The following is a 22318-nucleotide window of genomic DNA, read 5'->3' on the forward strand; positions in this document are numbered from 1 at the left end:
CCTTGTGCAAACTCTGGCTAAGCAAAATCATTTACCATTTTATGTTGTCAGACAGCCCAGAAAGACTTTCCTCTTTAAATTAATCTTTACAACAACAATGGGGTCCACAACCTCTCACTGCCATCCAAAAAACACTGTTTAGAGGTTTTGAAGATTATAGGTGAAAGACCAAAATACAACAAAAATATATTTTTATTATTATCAATGTTAAAACCAGTTGTACTGTGGAAACTGACATTTTTTTAGGCTTTTCTGATGAATAGAAAGTTCAAAAGAATAGCATTTATTTGAAATCAATAATGCATCCTTGCTGAATAAAAATAATTTCTTTAAAAAAAACATTTATTTGTATATTTGTGTTTTCGTGATCAATCATTACCAGTCTCATGTCCAACCCTAATTTAGAAGGAATCCAACATGTCTACAGTGGGCAGCATTTTGCTAGATCATACAAAGAGTCCATTTTTTACATGAAGATCACATGGGTGATTAAATTTATACACAGAGTCCCTTTCAAACTGACACAGACTTGAAGCTAATTGACTTCTGAGAACTCAAGACTGCCAACATTGACCATGAAATATTTAAATGCACCAGGAATCTATGATGATGTCCTTCAGCTCAAAGGAGGCGCCTCCATGTCCTTTCACAATCTCAGGCTTCAAATTTAGGGTCGCATTGCAGGAATAGTGAGTACACAATCTGTCTGCACGCAGGCACCCTGGAGGAGTGAGGTGTGATCTCAGCATGAGCTATGAGAGGAGGCTGAAGCCCAGTTTGGTCACCCACACAAAACCCCATAGAGCTCAGAGCAGTGACGGGGGCTGAGGCAGTGTTCATCGTGTCATTCAGTGAAATACTAGGCGTTCCTAACAGACAACAGCTGCAGGACGAAAAGACAGCAAACCAAAGTATGGTATTTGATATGTACTTTGATATTTATCATATAGTTTACCGTGTGCCTCCCGCTTTCTAAGTAGTAAATTAAAAATTTTCACCATTAACCACTGCTTGCTTTGTAAATCAGTATAAGAGGTATTGCCACAAAACACTGAAGTCTTCAAGGAAGAAAGGGGACTTGACTTTAAAATAAAGTATCAGTATGTTCAAACCGATATCAAGTGTGCAAATGTTTCCAAAGATAGGTCAAATGAAGTCTCTGTGGAGGCGCTTGCAAAAGTGCTTACATTAATTTTTATGTTTTTCATGGTATGTTCAAGCACGGAGGACCAAAAAAAATTCACAAAACCAGGCACAAAGGTTCAACAACACACACTTTCATCCCATGAGACTCGGTCTTGTGTGATTGCAGCTGCAGCAGGACCATTGGAGAAATACTGCTGCTGCTTCTCTGTTTTAAGCATTACTGACTAAACACACCAAACTGACATGGACAATCAAATACATTGTACATCAACATCATTGTAAGTACGGCTGTACTCTCAAAACTCTCAAAACGTTTAACACAGAGCAAGACCACATAAGTGATCTCTCACACCTTATTACAAAATGTATTTAATTAGATCCTCACCTACAGACTTTTAAATCTCAACTTTAGACCAAACTAAGATGTTTCATTTTATAGCACAGCAATGACATTTATTCTTATTCTCTTTATTTGGAAATCCCTTCTTTTAAATGTGCTAATAGTTTGTATGATTTGTTAATTGCATTTCAATATCATCTGACTGATTTAATAGACTAATAACAACATTCAGACCTAATTCAGATGTCCATAAGCATTTTAAAGTAATTCAAAGGAGGCATAAAGATCAAGTCAGGTTATAAGAATACCTTTACCTTTAAACTCAGGGCAATCTGACGGATGTATATCATATTGAGATCCTCCAAAATACGAAGTTTCTCCTCCATGTCTGCGAGTCTGTTTATGGGCATCATTCAAGAGGAACACAAGCTCCAGATATAAAGTTCAGTCTCCCACTGCTCTTCAAACCATCAATCTATCTTGAGAGCTGAGAAACATTATCGGAAGAGAGGAAGAAGTTGACGAGGATCTGAATCACACGACCCACACTTCCAAACGCATCCAAATCCAACAGCGTGTCCTATCCAAGAAAATAGTTTTCACATCACAGACTTGATGTGTTCGGAAACAACAGTTCATGAGATACGAATAACAGGAAATATAAATGAAGGTAACGAAAAAGAAAGACAGATGAGTAAAAATCTCTCTCCAGCTGCTGTGCACGACCTCCAAGCGTCCGCTCGTCTATATGCCTTCACAACAATAGCGAGTGGATACAGTAAAGAGACGCTCTCTACTGCATTAAAAAACGACTTTCTTAACACCCACAAATCACATTCTCCCCGTCAGTATAATGGGTCATTTACATGCAGTTTCTTTCTTTGCGTGCCTCAGTGCTAATGTGAGTGTGTCTGTGTGCTCTAGCAGGACTTTTCCACAAAAGGGCATCAGCGCGCGTGGACTGACTGTACCGCCTCATTCACCATTCAGCTCACAACACTACAGCACAACTACCGGCGCGAGAGAAACTACACGCCCTTCATAAACAAACAGCCGAATATGAATTATCGCAATCGCGAAATCCTTCGCATCATTCAGAAAGGGGATATGAAAAGAACTAAAAGATAAGATTTTGCTTTAAATGGCAAAAGCAGAGGTCGATTGGCGATTCAACGCTGTTACCCAAGTTACTGTAAGAAAAAAAAAAAAAAAAAAAAAAAAAAAAAAAAAAAATATATATATATATATATATATATATATATATATATATATATATATATATATATATATATATATATATACACACACACACACACACATTAAAACAATATGATAAAATAAATATATTAAATAATTAAAAAATGAAATGGACTTAGACAAACAACATCTTTTGGTCCTAGCTTAATTTAGGTAAAATTGGTTAATTCTGGCATCTGGTTAATTATTATGTTTGTTTATTTATTATTTTTATGTATATTATTTACTGTTAACATTGCAAAAATCACACAAATCAGACTGTATATACTTTGCAAATACCATATAAAAAGAATACAATATAAAACAGCTTTGACAATCAAGATTTCCTGAAGCTTAAAGGGATAGTTTACCCAAAAATAAAATTGTCATCCTCATCCTCAAGTTGTTTTAAACCTGTATAAATTACTTGGTTCTGCTGAACAAAAAAGAAGATATTTGGAAGAATGTCAGTAACCAAACAGATCTCACCCCCCATTGACTACCATAAAAAAATACTATGAAAAAAATACTATGGTAGTCAATGGGGGGCGAGATCTGTTTGTTACAAACATTCTTCCAAATATCTTCCTTTGTGTACAGCAGAACAAAGAAATTCATACAGGTTTGGAACAACTTGAGTGGGAGTAAATAACGACAGAATTTTTATTTTTGGGTGAACTATTCCTTTAAGCACTTTCACTGACCATTTGTGGAAAAAAAATTATCTAATCTAATTTTTAAGTGTTTTTGATAAATTCTATAAGGTTTTGATCCCTTATGTAATCTTGGTCCTATTGTAAGTAAATGCCCTTGTTTTTATGTCGTTTTTTTCTCCTAATTGTTTTGAAGTTGTTATTTTTAATACTATTTATTTAATTGCAATGTTTGCACGAGCCAAGTTTCTTTTCTCTTTTTAAAGGGTTAGTTCACCCAAAAATGAAAATTATGTCATTAATGACTCACCCTCATGTCTTTCCACACCCGTAAGACCTCCGTTCATCTTCAGAACACAGTTTAAGATATTTCAGATTTAGTCAGAGAGCTTTCTGTCCCTCCACTGAAAATGTATGTACGGTAGACTGTCCATGTCCAGAAAGGTAATAAAAACATCATCAAAGTAGTCCATGTGACATCAGTGGGTTAGTTAGAATTTTTTGAAGCATCGAAAATACATTTTGGTCCAAAAACAACAAAAACTACAACTTTATTCAGCATTGTATTCTCTTCTTCTCCTTTCCATTGAATTGATTCCATTGAATCCTTTCATCTATCGGCATTGGTAATGCACTTTTACATCACCGTGGTTGTTTTTGGCGATTAGGACATCCGCGACATGCACACTTACGCACCATTTTAAAAAATATAGCAATACCAAAATACAAACAATGTAGAATAGCTTGAATACAGCGTGCGTCTCCCTCAGACTGTAAACGAAGCTCTGGCGCACCAGATAAGACGTCAGCAGCGTCTTACATCAGCAGCATCACTGCGGAGTCGTGAACCACACTCCGGAGCAGAAGGGGGCGGTAATGCACCGATAAGCTGGATGCCAACCGCCGTAAAACAGGAAAGAAGAAGCAGCAGCAGAGTCGTGAACGCGAATTGACAACAGACCCGGAAGAGAATACAATGCTGAATAAAGTCGTAGTTTTTGTTATTTTTGGACCAAAATGTATTTTCGATGCTTCATAATGTCGCGGATGTCCTAATCGCCAAAAACAACAAAAGTGCATTACCAACGCCGACAGATGAAAGGATTCATTGGAATCAATTCAATGGAAAGGATTCCGGAAGAGAAGACAATGCTGAATAAAGTCGTAGTTTTTGTTATTTTTGGACCAAAATGTATTTTTGATGCTTCAACAAATTCTAACTGACCCTCTGATGTCACATGGACTACTTTGATGTTTTTATTACCTTTCTGGACATGGACAGTCTACCGTACAAACACTTTCAATGGAGGGACAGAAAGCTCTCGGACTAAATCTAAAATATCTTAAACTGTGTTCCGAAGATGAATGGAGGTCTTACGGGTGTGGAACGACATGAGGGTGAGTCATTAATGACATAATTTTCATTTTTGGGTGAACTAACCCTTTAAGTTGTTGTTATTCTTGTTGGTTCTCTTTTGTTTTCTTTGTAGTAATATTTTGAAAAACTCAATCAATATAATTATATATATATATAAAAAAAAAAGTGTTTCATGCCCTAATTTGCACCCTATTCATGTAAAGTTCCTCAAATGAAGCCTCTTTACTGCTTCAGGAACATGCCTTAGCTGGAATATATACGAACATTAACTAGGAAACAAAGGATCCATCTGTCCACTCAATGAGAACAGTGCTTTGTAACTGCACTCTGCCTAATACTTTCCACATAATGATGGCATCCAGCTTCATAAATCCAACACAATTAATCATCTTGATTGCCAAGCATGATTTATCGACCCTTTCACCGGTCAAGTAATAAATTCATTGAAAGACATACTACTGAAATATATATTTCGTACAGTGGCTAATATGTGTTTCCAAGGTATCAATCTTTAATATATGCTCAATAATTTAATGCCACGGTTCAGTTTCAGACTCAAAAGAACCTTCTCATTGCAGTGAGTAGAAAAAAATCAATGCATCAGTGCAAACAGGACATACATTTTTATGGTCTTTAGGTCTACATTTTCAATCACATTCTTGTTTCTTTCATTTTATTTGTTTATCTGTTTAGATATTGGCAACCTTTAAAGGGAAAATAAGTACACATTATTTAATGATGTTTCATTATAACTATTAAGAGCCTTTCAGTCTAAGTTACTAGAAAAGCAAACAGTATCCTATTGAATTTGTGTAACCAGCCCATTCAGTTTCTTTAAATGACCCTAAATATTACATTCGTAATCAGTTTCTCCCATGGATTCCAAACTTAATATAGAAAGAAGTGGTTTGTGATGGAGTGGCAACATAACTAAAGCAGAACATGCCTGTCAAAATATAGGCTATGCTAAAAACTACACTCAAAAATCTCCATGACTCTGTTTGAATCCGATGGGTCACTATACTGGAAAATTAGGTCTCACAAGTCTTCACAGAGTCTCTTTCAGCTGAAACAAGAACACACAATGGAAAACAAAGAGATGTGATTCGTTATTTTCCTTAAGTCTTGGGAGACAGAAAATCAACAGACTGCAAAATGTGGGCTCCAAGGGAGTGGTACTCAGTGTTTGTGAAAACAAAGTGGACAAAGGGGTCTTGACTCTGTAAAACTATCTACCATACGTGCAAGAAGGTTTAAGGACTGAATCATGCACATATTAAACTAAATGTTTGTAATCAGTAAAGATATAGTCTACATAATTTGTATCATATTTGGCTTCTTCTGATGTTCTTCCTCAATTTTATTTCCTTAAAGAGAAAGACTTGCATGTTACAAACCAGTGTAACATGTGAGCAAACAGTCCCTGATGCAAAACAACAGTAAAGCCATTAGGGGACATACATACATGATCAGCCCCGAGTCAACAGTCAGTAAGAATAAAGCATTATTTCTAACTAACAAGGGCACACATCTAAACACAGTTATCACAACAACAAGGCTTTAAAACCAAACATAACTGGATGTCAACCCTTAAGGGCAGACAACTATTCAAAACAGCGATTACACAAATTAAAGTGGGTAAGGTGCTCTCTTCACTCAAAGCACTCGCTTACATTGCATCCCTGTACTGAATGAGAAAAGCTATTATACAGTTACAATTGGGGGAGAAAAAAAAACTGTCACCACAGAAAATTGTCCAGAAGATGTAGCCGTGAAAAGCAAGCAAGTACAAATTGTATTTGATGTGTGAATGAGCGCTCTGGACATTTGACAAGTGGTTGACAATCCCCGTTTTTCCTCCAGTAATGCTGCTAATCCTCAGAATTGTACTTTGCTGAGTTACATAACAGGACATGCACTTTTTTTGAAGTGCCCTATTATGCTTTTTCGGGTATTACCTTACATGTAGTGTGTAATGTAGCTGTTTGTGAATGTGAAAGGTCTGCAAAGTTCATAAATGTATTGTCTCCCAAAAGAAAGAAACTGCCTGAAACTCGTCAGTAATTCCAGTCTTACGTCATGCAAGAACCTACATTAGGTTTGTAACATATTTGCATAACGGCTATGGTCAGCCTATGACTTTATTGGCTGCCCACAAACAATGTCTACTTTGACCCGCCCTCAAACACTAGTTGTAGCTGAGGCCTGGAAGAGTTTGGTTTGTGTTGTCGTCATGTCGAGAAGACAATGTTTTCAGGAAAACAAATCTTTCTAAAACATGCTGTAAGCAGTAGAACAATCAGACTGGGCCATCTGACCAATCAGAGCAGAGTAGGCTCTCGAAAAGGAGGGGTTTAGAGAGACCGAATCCTTTATCAAACAGAGACTGTAGAGAAAATAGGTAATGCTGCAATGTATATTGAGAAATTTAAATTATTTTTTGACCTTGGATGCATTAAAAAAAAAATGTAGGAGACCTCCAAAACAAAATTAGGAACTTTTAAAATACCATTATAGGGGCACTTTAAGTCAGGATAGGTTGGTGCACCTGCAGATGATATTACTGTTTTAGAAACATCTTTACAAATCGGGTGTGAAGTGAAAAGGAACCTCTGACAGGTCTTTGTTCCTCAGCGGATGTACTGAAGCAAATATAGAGACATTTCCCTTTGCCAATCAAGAATAAAAGAACAGAAATGGCTTCTTGTTTGGGTGACCAGTGTGATAAAGCTGGCGCTGCTTAGGTGGCAAGCAGAAGGAATTTGACTGGGTGGAGTAAGGAAATGCCATATGAAGTTAACACAACACTTCAGGTTTGCTGTACACTTAAATCTATAGGGAAAGGAAGTATCGTGACGGGGGAAACGGCTCTTGTTTTAAAACAACACTCAGCTAAATTTATTTTTTAGTTGTATGGACTCATTTTTCTGCAATATTTCTATAAGCTCTTTGGCTGATTCAAGAGTTTTTACACCCTTTAAAAGATAGGTGAATAAAGACACCAGCTATTTTAAAGTGTAGCTCATGTTGTGTTGTTAATTCATATGGGTTGAAGTTCAGGCAGGACACATCTATGAAACAAACAGAGGGAAGGGCAAGGCCTCTGAAGGGCTGCTAACCACTACAAAGAGCCTCAGCTGCTACCCAGCCCCATCTCAAACACTGAGTACAACCCACAAGAAACAGAAAGAGCTGTAAACACACACACAGTGAGAGATTTCAGGAGAATAACAGTGTATATTCAATCAGATACTATGAAACCAACTAAACTGACTAGTTCAGAAATAAACACCAATTCAAAAAAAAAAAAAAAAAAATCACCAAAATGACATACTTAAACATTTTTTCTTGTGGAAATAATTTCTTTATGCATTAAAATAGCTTGAATGTTACTCTACACCCTTCCTTCATTTAGCAGGCCTATATACAGATCCATGACTATGCAAATTAGTCTACAAGTCCCACCTACACTCAATCTCACAAGCTCAGAATACCTGATCCACTCGCTCAACTCTACTGTAGTAAATGCTACACAATTCCAATTGGAAATACTGGTTTAATTCCATATTTGCCATATTTGAACCAGACACTGATTTAGAAAAAGAAAAGGAAGAGCGAATTATACAAGCTCGTCTACAAGTCGATGTATCAGAAAGATAATGAGTTATGTATTGCTCTCTATGTCAGACACTTGATATGATTAGCCTTTAACTTGACTACATTATCTAACAGCTAACAATGTGTCGCTAATGTTATACAAACCATGTTCCCATTCGCAACATCAGTCAGACAGCTGCCTTCTAAAATCAGCATTCTTCATCATAATACATAATATATACATAAATATTGCTAAATGTACCCGATTTTTCATATCAGCAGAATAATAAGCTGGCTTCTCTTAAAGGTGCCCTAGAATCAAAAATTGAATTTATCTTGGCATAGTTGAATAACAAGAGTTCAGTACATGGAAAAGACATGCGTTGAGTTTCAAACTCTATTGCTTCCTCCTTCTTATATAAATCTCATTTGTTTAAAAGACCTCCGGAAAACAGGCGAATCTCAACATAACACCGACTGTTATGTAAGAGTCGGGATAATTAATATGTATGCCCCCAATATTTGCATATGCCAGCTCATGTTCAAGGCATTACACAAGGGCAGGCAGTATTAATGTCTGGATCTGTGCACAGCTGAATCATCAGACAAGGTAAGCAAGCAAGGACAATAGCGAAAAATGGCAGATGGAGCAATAACTGACATGATCCATGATTACATCATATTTTTAGTGATATTTGTAAATTGTCTTTCTAAATGTTTCGTTAGCATGTTGCTAATGTACTGTTAAATGTGGTTAAAGTTACCATCGTTTATTACTGTTTTTATTTTTAAACACTTGCAGTATGTATAATGAATAAACACAACTTCATTCTTTGTAAATCTCTCCAACAGTGTAGCATTAGCCATTAGCCACGGAGCATAGCCTCAAACTCATTCAGAATCAAATGTAAACATCCAAATAAATACTTTACTCACAGGAATCGATGCATGCATGCAGCATGAATGACAAACATCTTGTAAAGATCCATTTGAGGGTTATATTAGCTGTGTGAACTTTGTTTATGCACTGTATAACTGCACTTATAGTCGAGAGCTCGAGAGGGCAGGGAGCGAGAGATTTAAAGGGGCCGCAGCCTGAATCGGTGCATAGTTAATGATGCCCCAAAATAGGCAGTTAAAAAAATTTATTAAAAAAAATCTATGGGGTATTTTGAGCTGAACCTTCACAGACACATTCAGGGGACACCTTAGACTTATATTACATCTTTTGAAAAGACATTCTACGGCACCTTTAAGACTCCCTGCTTTGCAGAATATATGCTAAAGCCCTCCCCGATTGGTAACAACATGTTTGTGATGTAGGGAACATGGGCGAACTGCGTTTTTGAGAGTGTCTTTGGTAAACAGCATTTTTAAGGAGAATATGCTTCAGCAATGGTGTTGACTGATTAATGTGCACATGGTTTGTTTTAAAGCATATTAAAAACACCACATAGACATATAAACAACATTAAAAACATGATTTTCACCACAGGGGGACTTTAAGGAAAATGTTATAAAAATTAGTTCCATAAATGAATAGATTTGATCCTGCATGCTGATTCAAGTTGTGCTATATTGTGAATTTCATGCTTAAAAATGTCCGTTATCAATGACTATGCACAACATACCACCATCTCCCTTACATTATTGGTTACATTTATACAACGCTACTCATCAGTATTACAACAAGCAGTTATTTTAAAGTCTTAAAATGGTTATAACAACACAACACAAAACAAAACCACATTTTGTGCCTGGTTGAGTCTTTTCTCCAAAAAGATGATTTTTGAGCCCAGCTTTCTATCCTTAAAAGTTTCGGTCCTTTGGGGTCTCCAGAACTTCCTGTCTGCTCTGAGTCTGCTGCCAATGTCACCGTGCTAACATGCTCCACATGTCCACTGGCAGTGAGTTTCTCTAGGCTCATCAGCTCCCTGGAGACGTTTCATTTCTAAAGTCAGCTGCAGCCCGTGTGATCTGGCCCCCGTCCCAGGACCCCTCCATTGCCTACAAATCAACTCTCTCTCTCTCGTCTCTCTCTCGTCTCTCTCTCATACGAACAATACAAATCAATACAAATATTCCACAAACTACACAGAAAGCTCATTAAATACATTTTAAAAATGATTTGATTCATGGACTCAATTTAAACAGTACTTTCATGGGAAATTAATGTTTAGTTAATGCACTGAGAGATTTTAAATTAGACCACACACATCAATCTCAGCCACACAAAAATCAAGAGTGCCTGTTCATTAGTGCCCATTAATAATATGACTGAACTACAGCATGTCAGAGAGAAGAATCGATGTGTGGATGCTTGAAGCTGGTTAAGCCACTGACTTGTAATATCTTCAAAAAAGAGCAACGTCTCCCCCTAATGGACAATTCTAAAACATTATTCAACGCACTGGTTGAACATTAAATGTAAATACAGATCGACGTAAAATGTCTCAAATTCACTGCCTAATGCATGAGCTGACCAAATCAGCAACAAACCACATTTTACAGCAATAAAAGGTCTAATAAAGCAGTAAGGCCGAGCCACAGCAGCACCGAACAGGGCGCCAGTGTTTTTATGTTTGTGCTTAGTGAGGTTTTCTTTCCAGTGAGGGAAAAAGCAGCTGTCCAGGAGAGAGAAAAGTCACAGACACATGACAGTTGCATATGGAACAGCAAACTATTGCAATACCAGACAGCCCAAACATTATAGCTGCTATTATTTACTAGACGAGTAAAGGTTATTTTTAATCACACAGTTGTCATCTAGAAGATGCATTCCATTTAAAAAAGAAAAAAAAGCACACTAACTGTACAATCCTATTTGAGCATCCTGGGGGATTTTCAAGGGCAGCCTTGGGATTGAAGCAGCATTTATTTGTGTTGTCTGTTCAGATCCTTTAACATTAGCCTACAACTTGGCAAGCTGTACTATTTGTTATATAACATTATATAATAGTAGAGCTAAAATTATTACCTAAAAAGAAAGGGAAGACATCAGGATATCTATAAATTTAATAAATTGTATTGTAACTTCATATGAAAACATCCTCCTAATGTAAAAGATCAGGTCTGTACGGAAGAGGATTAGGGCCAAGCAATAATAAAAAAATAAAACCATCTCGAAATTAAAGTTGTTAAATTTCGAGAAAAAACTCGTTAAATTTCGAGAAAAAAACTCATTACATTTCTAGAAAAAAGTCGAGATAAAATATTGAGAATAAACTCGTTAAATTACAAGAAAAAACTCGTTAAATTTCGAGAAAAAAGTCGAGATAAAATGTTGAGAATAAAGTCATTAAATTACGAGAAAAAACTCGTTAAATTTCGAGAATTTAAATGACATTTTTCTCATAATTTAACGAATTTGTTCTCGTAATTTAACGACTTTTTTCTCGTAATTTAATGACTTTATTCTCAACATTTTATCTCGACTTTTTTCTTGGAAATTTAACAAGTTTATTCTCAACATTTTATCTCGACTTTTTTCTCAAAATTTAACGTCATTTTTCTCATAATTTAACGAATTTGTTCTCGTAATTTAACGACTTTATTCTCAACATTTTATCTCGATTTTTTTGCTCGAAATTTAACGACTTTTTTTCTCGTAATTTAATGACTTTATTCTCAACATTTTATCTCGACTTTTTTCTCGAAATTTAACGTTATTTTTGTCATAATTTAACGAATTTGTTCTCATAATTTAACCACATTTTACTCGTAATTTAATGACTTTATTCTCAACATTTTATCTCGACTTTTTTTCTCAAAATTTAACGAGTTTTTTTCTCATAATTTAACGAGTTTATTCTCAACATTTTATCTCGACTTTTTTCTCGAAATTTAACGTCATTTTTGTCATAATTTAATGAATTTGTTCTCATTATTTAACCACATTTTACTCGCAATTTAATGACTTTAGTCTCAACATTTTATCTCGACTTTTTTCTCGAAATTTAACGAGTTTATTCTCAACATTTTATCTCGACTTTCTCGAAATTTAACGTCATTTTTCTCATAATTTAACGAATTTGTTCTCGTAATTTAACGACTTTATTCTCAACATTTTATCTCGATTTTTTGCTCGAAATTTAACGACTTTTTTTCTCGTAATTTAATGACTTTATTCTCAACATTTTATCTCGACTTTTTTCTCGAAATTTAATGTGATTTTTGTCATAATTTAACGAATTTGTTCTCATAATTTAACCACATTTTACTCGTAATTTAATGACTTTATTCTCAACATTTTATCTCGACTTTTTTTCTCAAAATTTAACGAGTTTTTTTCCTCATAATTTAACGAGTTTATTCTCAACATTTTATCTCGACTTTTTTCTCGAAATTTAACGTCATTTTTGTCATAATTTAATGAATTTGTTCTCGTAATTTAACAACTTTTTTCTCGCAATTTAATGACTTTAGTCTCAACATTTTATCTCGACTTTTTTCTCGAAATTTAACAAGTTTTTTCTCGTAATTTAACGAGTTTATTCTCAACATTTTCTTTAGACTTTTTTCTCGAAATTTAGCGATTTTTTTCTCGAAATTTAACAACTAATCTCGAGATGGTTTTATTTTTTTATTATTGCTTGGCCCTAATCCTCTTCCACAGGTCTGCGAGTAGTGTTAGAACAGACAGTTACAATCTGAACACCTCTAGGTAAAGCAATCTCCAGGTATATCAGTTTCTCAATAATCAACCATAAAGCCCCAGAGGGTTAGATATACATTACCATGGGTTAATGGTCTAGTCACTTCTGTAACAAAAAAACAGACTGAATAGGCTCACCCAAGATGAGTCAACTGAATGAGAAATATAAAATCACACTCATTTCTCACTCTTTGGACTGTACATTACGTAATTCAACTTCCTCTGACATCCTGAAAAAGACTACCATTCAAGTGATGTGAATAAGGCGGCAAAATCTTCTCTTTCTTATGGAAAACAAGATATGAGTAACCTAACAATGAGTTATGTTGGTCTAATAGCAGTGTGATTCAATCGTCCTGACACACCATCACCTTATTATCAGAGTAAATTTAGTGCTCTTAGAAGCATTTAGAAGCCCTTGAGTGGGAGTTCTCAAAATACACCAAGAAGTGTGTTAATGACTTAGATGAAAATACTCTCATGATGACAGCGGGATTGGGTTGAATCGATTTATTTATTTTACCAAAGCCACTTTTCACAGGATGTACCAGAAGAGGAACAGTTTTTCGTGCCATGCTTTTTATGTTGGATTGCTGGGTTGTGAGCTCTAAAAATAACAGCTGCTATACCAATTACTTGCTATAACAGAATTTTTTGGTCACAATAGGCAAAGTGCAATATGGACAAGGTTGAGCTATAATGTTGAAAAATTTGAGGTAATTTGTTGAAAGAAATTATTCAGCAAGGACACATTAAATTGAACAAAAGTGACAGTAAAGAATTATAATGTTACAAAACATTTGGTAACACTATTTTAAGGCGACGTAATATTAATTAACTTATTAATATTAATTAAATAAATCTTCTGACTAGGTACATTTCACATTTATCAAAAGAAATAAATAAAATAAAATAAAATAGTGTTTTAAACTATAAGCACAGAACAAAAGTGTGTGTTGATAATACAAGAGCCATTTTTGTGGCACTTATCAGTAATGAGGAAACTACAAAGTAACTTTTTCTTTAACAAAGTATTTGCATGTGCCCCAGAGTGTTGTCCTCACAGAGATGTGACAGTGGCCTACAGACACAGCGCCGATAAACAGCACTAGTTAATAAATGTTAACAAATACCAGACATTCTCAAAGTGTGTGGACACACAAACCAACCCCCCGCTGACTCTGCTTTAAAGTGATTAGGCCAGAAATAAATTACGATTTAACTCTCACTATCACAGTCCAGACTAGGAATGACCCTGGTCAACAGCTACAGTTGACTGAAGCCAGATTACCTAAGCAAGTTCTAGAAAAGAGACATTTTAATCTTGTCATTGTGGAATAAAAATACTCAAATACTGGCTTAGGAGTACAGACAGCATTAAAGCTCAACAGATCAGGGTGGGGAATATGAGGATTAATGCTATTTTTAGCTGCTAAAGGGCATTGTGAAAGAAACGTCAGAAGTTCATGGGTGCCAGCTTGGTGTCTAAAGTCACACTGAGCATGTTAGCACTTTATTGGCATGAGGTCTTTGTTAATATGACATCTGTGTGTTACATAGCAGCCTGAGTCAATCCCACAAGAGTGTTTTGCACAGATGTTCATGTATAGTGTTGTTTTAGTGTGCCAGCTCTGTGATGTGAACACTATTACGCATACAGGTATGTAATGGCTTGGACCACATCCAGCAGTGACATACAGTACAGTGTCTGTGTGAGACAGCTGTGCTCGTCATCGCTTTTAGAGCACAACCCTGTGTGTGAACAATGCTGTGCTCACCCTGCACATAGTCAGAGTTTCATGGACGAATAGAAAGAAGGGCAAAAGGGCAGATTCCATCAAGTCCACAGGGTAAAACACAATGAGAACCTCAAACTGTTTACAATTTCGCTGTTTACTGGGATCATTTCCTAGATTCACAGACCCATGAACACTCACCAATGATGGGGAGTAAAACTAAATACTAACAACTAAAAGTAGTGACACTTAACTTTATTTTCAGAAGAGTGACGGTAGTTCAGCGGTTGTTGTTTTTTTCAGTAACAAGTAGCTGTTTTTGTGTCAGGGAATAAAAAAAACCTCGCTGTCCGTCCTCTCTCTCATACAAAATCTTTGTGAATAATTTTTCAGTATGATCTATAGAAACAAAATCGAATCACTAAATTAAACTTATGTGTATGTGTACACACACACACATATATATATATATATATATATATATATAAAATTTAGAATTTAAAATAATTGCTTAATATATCAAAGCTGAATTTTCAGCATCATTAGGCTACTCCAGTCTTCAGTGTCACATCATCCTTCAGAAATCAATCTAATATGCTGATTTGGTGTTTAAAAGGTTAGTTCACCCAAAAATGTGAACTATCCATCTTCAGAACACAAATTAAGATATTTTAATTGAAATCCGATGGCTCTATGAGGCCTGCATAGCCAGCAATGACATTTCTTCTCTCAAGATCCATAAAGGTACTAAAAACATATTTAAATGAGTTGGAGCGTTATGAATCTCGAATCAGCGTGTCGAATCAGCAGCTTGGAGTGCCAAAGTCATGTGATTTCAGCAGTTTGGCGGTTTGACGCGCGATCCGAATCATGATTCGATACGCTGATTCATTATGCTCCGAAGCTTCCTGAAGCATTGTTTTGAAATCGGCCATCACTAAATAAGTCGTTATTTTGTTTTTTGGCACACCAAAAATATTCTCGTCGTTTTATAATATTAATATTGAACCACTATACTCACATGAACTGATTTAAATATGTTTTTAGTAACTTTATGGATCTTGAGAGAGGAAATGTCATTGCTGGCTATGCAGGCCTCACTGAGCCATCAGATTTCAACAAAAATATCTTAATTTGTGTTCTGAAGATGAACAAAGGTCTTACGGGTGTAGAATGGCATGAGGGTGAAAATTTTTGTAATTTTTGGGTGAACTAACCCTTTAAGACACATTTCTAATTATTATCAATGTTGACAACAGTTGTGCTGTTTGTTGTTAGGATGTAAGACAGTTTAAAAAGTTACATTTTTAAAAGTTACAATGATGGCCAATCAGATCAAAGAAGGCGGGGCTTACTATACACTGAAGACGAGTGTGAATTCCAACGCGACGCTTTTAGTTTTTACATTGAAAGAGTGCGTGCATGGTAAGATAAAGTAGCTAAACATTTAATATTTGACAACTGTTTTACGATGGATGTGTTTAACAACCCACAATAACATACAGTGATGCAAACTACTCAATTTTTTGAAAATATGCTTTATGCTTAATAAATATAATTTAAAGGTCCCGTTTTTCGTGTTTTTTTGAAGCTTTGATTGTGTTTATAGTGTGCAATATAACATGTGTTCATGTTTCGCGTGTAAAAAAACACAGCATTTTTCACATAATTTACTTATCTGTATACCGCTGTTTCCACTGTCATAAAAACGGGCTGATGACTTCCTTGTTCTATGAAGTCCCTCCTTCAGAAATACGTAACGAGTTCTGATTGTGCCAGCGGTTCCTGTGTTGTGATTCGACAGCAGCTTAGCGAACCTTGGCCGGAAAGGTCACGCCTCTTACCATAACGTGGAGATGCACGCGCTTCCGTGTTATTGTAAACATGTCTTTGATTTTACCCTATCAATTTGAGCCGGAATCAGACCCGGTGATTGGACTGCGGGATGAAAATAACAGCGTTTCGACGACATGGCGACAAACACACTCTACAAACGCAACTCTTGTGTATTCCTGTGGGCGGAGGTTAGTCAAAAAACTGTTTTAGTGACATCATTAAAGAAGGAAGTAGAGGGATGTAGTCCAAACTGGCCGTTCGATGTAGGCGACTTCTGTTAAATAAAATATCTCGCTTGGCATTGAACTTTGAGCTTTAAAATTTTACAGATTTTATTTATACTCTAACAACAACATTACACACTAACTAAAGTTTGAAACATGGGATCACGAAGAATGGGACCTTTAAATGATGTCATTCTTAACTAAATGTGACGACACGAGACGTTTTTACATTTTTTTAACAGACATAAAAACAAGAGTGAATATGTACATATTTTCAAGTAAAATATTATTTGCAAAGAGTTTAAATGGACTACTTCACAACCTACAACTTATTTTACCATTCTTAATGCTTCTTTATTCCCTTAAATCCCTTTTAATGCTTTATTTAATTTCTTTAAATAAAAATACCCCCCCCCCAATGTTCAAGACATTGTTATAGACTTTAAATAAACGCTGCTTTGATTGCAAAAATAAATGAGCCATATCATCTGATTTATATTTAAAATATACTGCCTCCTTGTATACTTTCAATGTAGTTAGATGTAGTAAGTGCCAAACTAAAACCTTTTCAAAAGTTTAGCATTGCATCACTGCAGTTGAACTGCTTTACACAGTTAAAAACCCAGCTGACACTCTCACACACTCAAACGTTTAAGAGGATGGAGTTTATGAACTCTGAGGATTAACTCTCTTATGACACAAACACAAGCAACTAGAACTAGTATAATCACAGTGGTTGTTATTATAACAGTGATCACTTCAGGACTGTGTGTGGGCATGCCATTGCCAAAGAGTGTGTGACTCACGTCCTTTTTTCTAGGCAGACAGGTACGCATGAATGAAATTAATCCCCCTTAAGCTGAACCCAGTTGATTTAGAAACAGTTAATGACGTTAACAAAAGTCCGGGCCTCTACTTTGTCTCATCCCTCTCTGTCTGGAAGACGTTCCTTCAAGCTACAAGACAAACACTCAGCCTTCTGAAAAGAACAAGGTTAATGCCAGAGTCATTTAGATAATGAAACCATGGCTTTAAGCAAGGAAAGATGACACTTTAATTTAAACTTAAAAAAAATAAAATAAAATTCAAGATATCTGAATTAGGTTTTTTTTTTTTTTTTTTTTTTTTTTTGTATTTTGACTGTGGTGGCAAGAAGCTGCTGGAAGCTGAGTAAAAAACAACACATGGCAATGATTTCAGCATTAGTCAGCATACAAGTTTAACTGTCTGGGTGTTATTGCACGTTTGGAAACGATGACAGAACTGAATTAAATGTGTCTTTTCATTTCTGAAAATGAAATTAAACATTCATTACTGTGGTCATGATGCAAGTTTGGAGATACTAGTAACCTGTCTTCATCTGCCTAACAAGGAAAAACATCATATGACATATGCCCAATTGTATGAATAATGCCCCATGTCAGCTCTGCACAAACAAGATAAGATAAGAGTGGACTGGACTTGATCTTGATGTCCTTGAGCACAAGATCCTGGGTTGAGGCCTGAACTATTTGACATCCTGCTGTTGTGAACATCTGAGCCTCCATTCATTTTTAGGACAAAAACATGCCAATACTGAAGGGTGTTGTCAGCAAAGTCAATGTCAACTAAATACTGAGCCTGTTTCCAATATCCACAATGTGTAGTTGAGAGCGTTTTATAGCAGCTCTTAATATTTTGTATGCAATTACTTGATTAGTCATTTATTTGGTGTAATCTAATTACTATAATTTAATTACTTTCCCCTTGTAGTGGTAAAGTAAGGAATTGCTCTTAATTTTTTTTGTAATTTAATTACAGTTACTTCTGATGTAATTACATGAAATACTGTATGGACTACAACAATTCTATATAAAACAATAGTGGATTTAACATCACATTTTAATGTTAAAATGAATGTTTTTAATGTAACCTTCTCCGGTTACACGCTTTGGTCAGTTCAAGAGTAATTAAAGTAATTGTGTATTTCGTGTCTGTCCTTGTATTGTTCACCTGTTCGTGGTTGATATGGGATTTAGAAAGTAATTAGTAATAAGGAATCCAAAAATTTTTACAGAGAGAGTAATTAGTATAGTAATCTAATTACACTGTTGAAGATGTAGTTGATACGTAGTAATTAATAACTTTTTTAAAGTAACTACAACACTGCTACTGTGCATGGTAGGGCTGGCCATTGACACAAATTTTTGTGTCACAAATCAAGTGATTTTACGCTATTCAGATCTCGATTTAATTAGATTTGGATATATAATGCACAGTATACTGACCAATGTTTCTCAAGAAAAAAAATAATTAAATCCTGCATCTATCATTTCAACAAAATGAGAATCTATTTAAAAATATATACATTTTTTTTAAAATAAAAAATATATATTTTCAACCCAGCCCTGGTTTATGGCATTTATAATGAACTGCTACATACAGTATTCTGTCACCTGTTCATATCTTATGTCACTATAAATACTATTAACGGTGCCCTAGAATTAAAAATTGAATTTATCTTGGCATAGTTAAATAATTAGAGTTGAGTACATGGAAATGACATACAGTGAGTCTCAAACTCCATTGTTTCCTCCTTCTTATATAAATCTTATTTGTTTAAAAGACCTCCGAAGAACAGGCGAATCTCAACATAACACCGACTGTTACGTAACAGTCAGGGTGTACGCCCCCAATATTTGCAGGTATTACACAAGGGCAGCCAGTATTAACGTCTGGATGTGCACAGCTGAATCATCAGACTAGGTAAGCAAGCAAGAACAACAGTGAAAAATGGCAGATGGAGCAATAATAACTGACATGATCCATGATAACATGATATTTTTAGTGATATTTGTAAATTGTCTTTCTAAATGTTTCGTTAACATGTTGCTAATGTACTGTTAAATGTGGTTAAAGTTACCATTGTTTCTTACTGTATTCACGGAGACAAGACTGTCGTTATTTTCATTTTTAAACACTTGCAGTCTGTATAATTCATAAACACAACTTCATTCTTTATAAATCTCTCCAACTGTGTAGCATTAGCTGTTAGCCACGGAGCACTGTCAAACTCATTCAAAATCAGAAGTAAACAATATAACAGTATACAATACTCACATAATACGACGCATGCATGCCGCATGCATGACGAACACTTTGTAAAGATCCATTTTGAGGGTTATATTAGCTGTGTAAACTTTGTTTATGCACTGTTTAAGGCAAGCGCGAGCTCCGGGGGCAGAGAGCGCGAGCATTTAAAGGGGCCGCAGCCTGAATCGGGGCATTTCTAATTATGCCCCAAAATACGAAGTTAATAAAATTTATTAAAAAAAAATCTATGGGTTATTTTGAGCTGAAACTTCATAGACACATTCAGGGGACACCTTAGACTTATATTACATCTTGTAAAAAAACGTTCAATGGCACCTTTAAATAGAAATATTCTTGTATGCGGGAGACTGCAAGATGTGTCAAGCTGCTTTAACCCCATGAATTAGAAAATATAGGAAATACAATTAAAAAGTGTTGAATACAGTGATATAAACTCCTGTATGCTTTATAGAAATGTGAATGCAGCAAAACAAAACTATGGAATAGGATTGTCATATTTTTGTCAGTAATTATTCATTGGAATGTCTTGCAATGCAGTGGTTCGAACACTCCCCCTTCATAGTCTCTACCATTTTTTCTTCCACTACACAATCACAGGATGTTGTTCTCATTAATAGAGGTTTTTTGCCAATATGCTTCTTGGGTTCTGGGTTTGGTTCAAAAAACAATTCTAAGCAAAGCAAACAACGATTTAAAAAAAAAAATGCAATTGAAAAAAGCTGTTGTCACTGAAACTCAAACATCCCCTCTCTTTTATACGGAGTTCAACAAACAACGCTCAAAACGCCTGTTCTCAGCTCTCACGGTTCAAGAGTGCCTGGCATACTAACTAAAAAGAGCGAGGCTTCTATGACATCAGAGCGTGGACGATTATCCTCCTCTCCGGTTCCTCTTAACAGGGCTTTCTGCCAGGGACCTTCGTTTAAATCCAAAAGCATGTGCTCCTGTTTAGGCCCCAGTGCTGAAAGATTCCTCATTGTTCTCTGGGGTCTGGCAGCTCTGCTAACATGCTGAAGGGGAAGTTTTTGCATTTCTTTAAGATATCAACTCCTTCCTAGTTTATGGCATGTACTGCCTCATTCTGAACATGACGAAAGGCGTTGCATAAGTGCAACGTGTGACCTTACAAGTCCAAGAAAGCCAAATATATGAGTGAAATTACTATTAAAATCTTCAGCTAAAAATGCAAGTGTGCATTCATCTATATTATATTGCACATCTAAGATGAACCACAGCAAGAAATATTTTAAAGGTGCCCTAGAATTAAAAATTGAATTTATCTTGGCATAGTTGAACAACAAGAGTTCAGTACATGGAAATGACATACAGTGAGTCTCAAACTCCATAGTTTCCTCCTCCTTATATAAATCTCATTTGTTTAAAAGACCTCCAAAAAACAGGCGAATCTCAACATAACACCGACTGTTATGTAAGAGTCGGGATCATTAATATGTATGCCCCCAATATTTGCATATGCCAGCTCATGTTCAAAGCATTAGACAAGGGCAGCCAGTATTAACGTCTGGATCTGTGCACAGCTGAATCATCAGACTAGGTAAGCAAGCAAGAACAACAGTGAAAAATGGCAGATGGAGCAATAATAACTGACATGATCCATGATATCATGTAGGGCTGCACGATTAATCGCATGCTATTCTCACGCGCATTTCGTCAGTAATGCCGGTTCCCTGATTACCGCTAAATCGGCATCACCTGTTTTTAAACGGAGCGCCTTTTAATAGACGGAGCCGTAGTTCACGGACAGGCCACGCAATATCGCGTTCATTATCGCAGGCGATTCATCTGCGATATGAACCCGATATTGCGTGGCTTTTCAGTGACCTACGGCTCTGTCTATTAAATGCCGCTTCATTTGAAAGCAGGTGATGGCGATTTAGCGGTAATCAGGGAACCGGCTTTACTGACGAAATGCGCGTGACAATCTCATGCGATATATCGTGCAGCCCTAATTTTTTGTGATATTTGTAAACTGTCTTTCTAAATGTTTCGTTAGCATGTTGCTAATGTACTGTTAAATGTGGTTAAAGTTACCATCGTTTCTTACTGTATTCACGGAGACAAGAGCCGTCGCTATTTTCATTATTAAACACTTGCAGTCTGTATAATTCATAAACACATCTTCATTCTTTATAAATCTCTCAAACAGTGTAGCATTAGCCGTTAGCCACGGAGCATAGCCTCAAACTCATTCAGAATCAAATGTAAACATCCAAATAAATACAATACTCACATGATCCGATGTATGCATGCAGCATGAATGACGGACACTTTGTAAAGATCCATTTTGAGGGTTATATTAGCTGTGTGAACTTTGTTTATGCTGTTAAAGGAAAGCGCGAGCTCCGTTGGCGGGGGAGCGCCAGATTTAAAGAGGTCGCACCATGAATCGGCTCATATTTAATGA

General features: G+C 35.9%; 1 protein-coding gene across 3 annotated transcripts in view; it reads right to left on the bottom strand.

Annotated features, from left to right (window-relative positions):
- rtkna (rhotekin a) overlaps nucleotides 1-22318 on the bottom strand; it is an 82119-nt gene that overhangs the window by 54158 nt on the left and 5643 nt on the right. Inside the window, exon 1 of one of the 3 annotated variants that reach the window (XM_048189027.1) lies at nucleotides 1801-2490. The exons of the other annotated variants lie outside the window; for them this stretch is intronic. Coding sequence (XP_048044984.1) covers nucleotides 1801-1899 — 99 coding nt within the window. The 5' untranslated portion in view covers nucleotides 1900-2490. Of the gene's footprint in view, nucleotides 1-1800; nucleotides 2491-22318 lie in introns of those variants that run through there. 3 annotated transcript variants of the gene reach the window in all.

Source organism: Megalobrama amblycephala, linkage group LG4 (genome assembly GCF_018812025.1).
Source record: "Megalobrama amblycephala isolate DHTTF-2021 linkage group LG4, ASM1881202v1, whole genome shotgun sequence".
Taxonomy (NCBI): Eukaryota; Metazoa; Chordata; class Actinopteri; order Cypriniformes; family Xenocyprididae; genus Megalobrama; species Megalobrama amblycephala.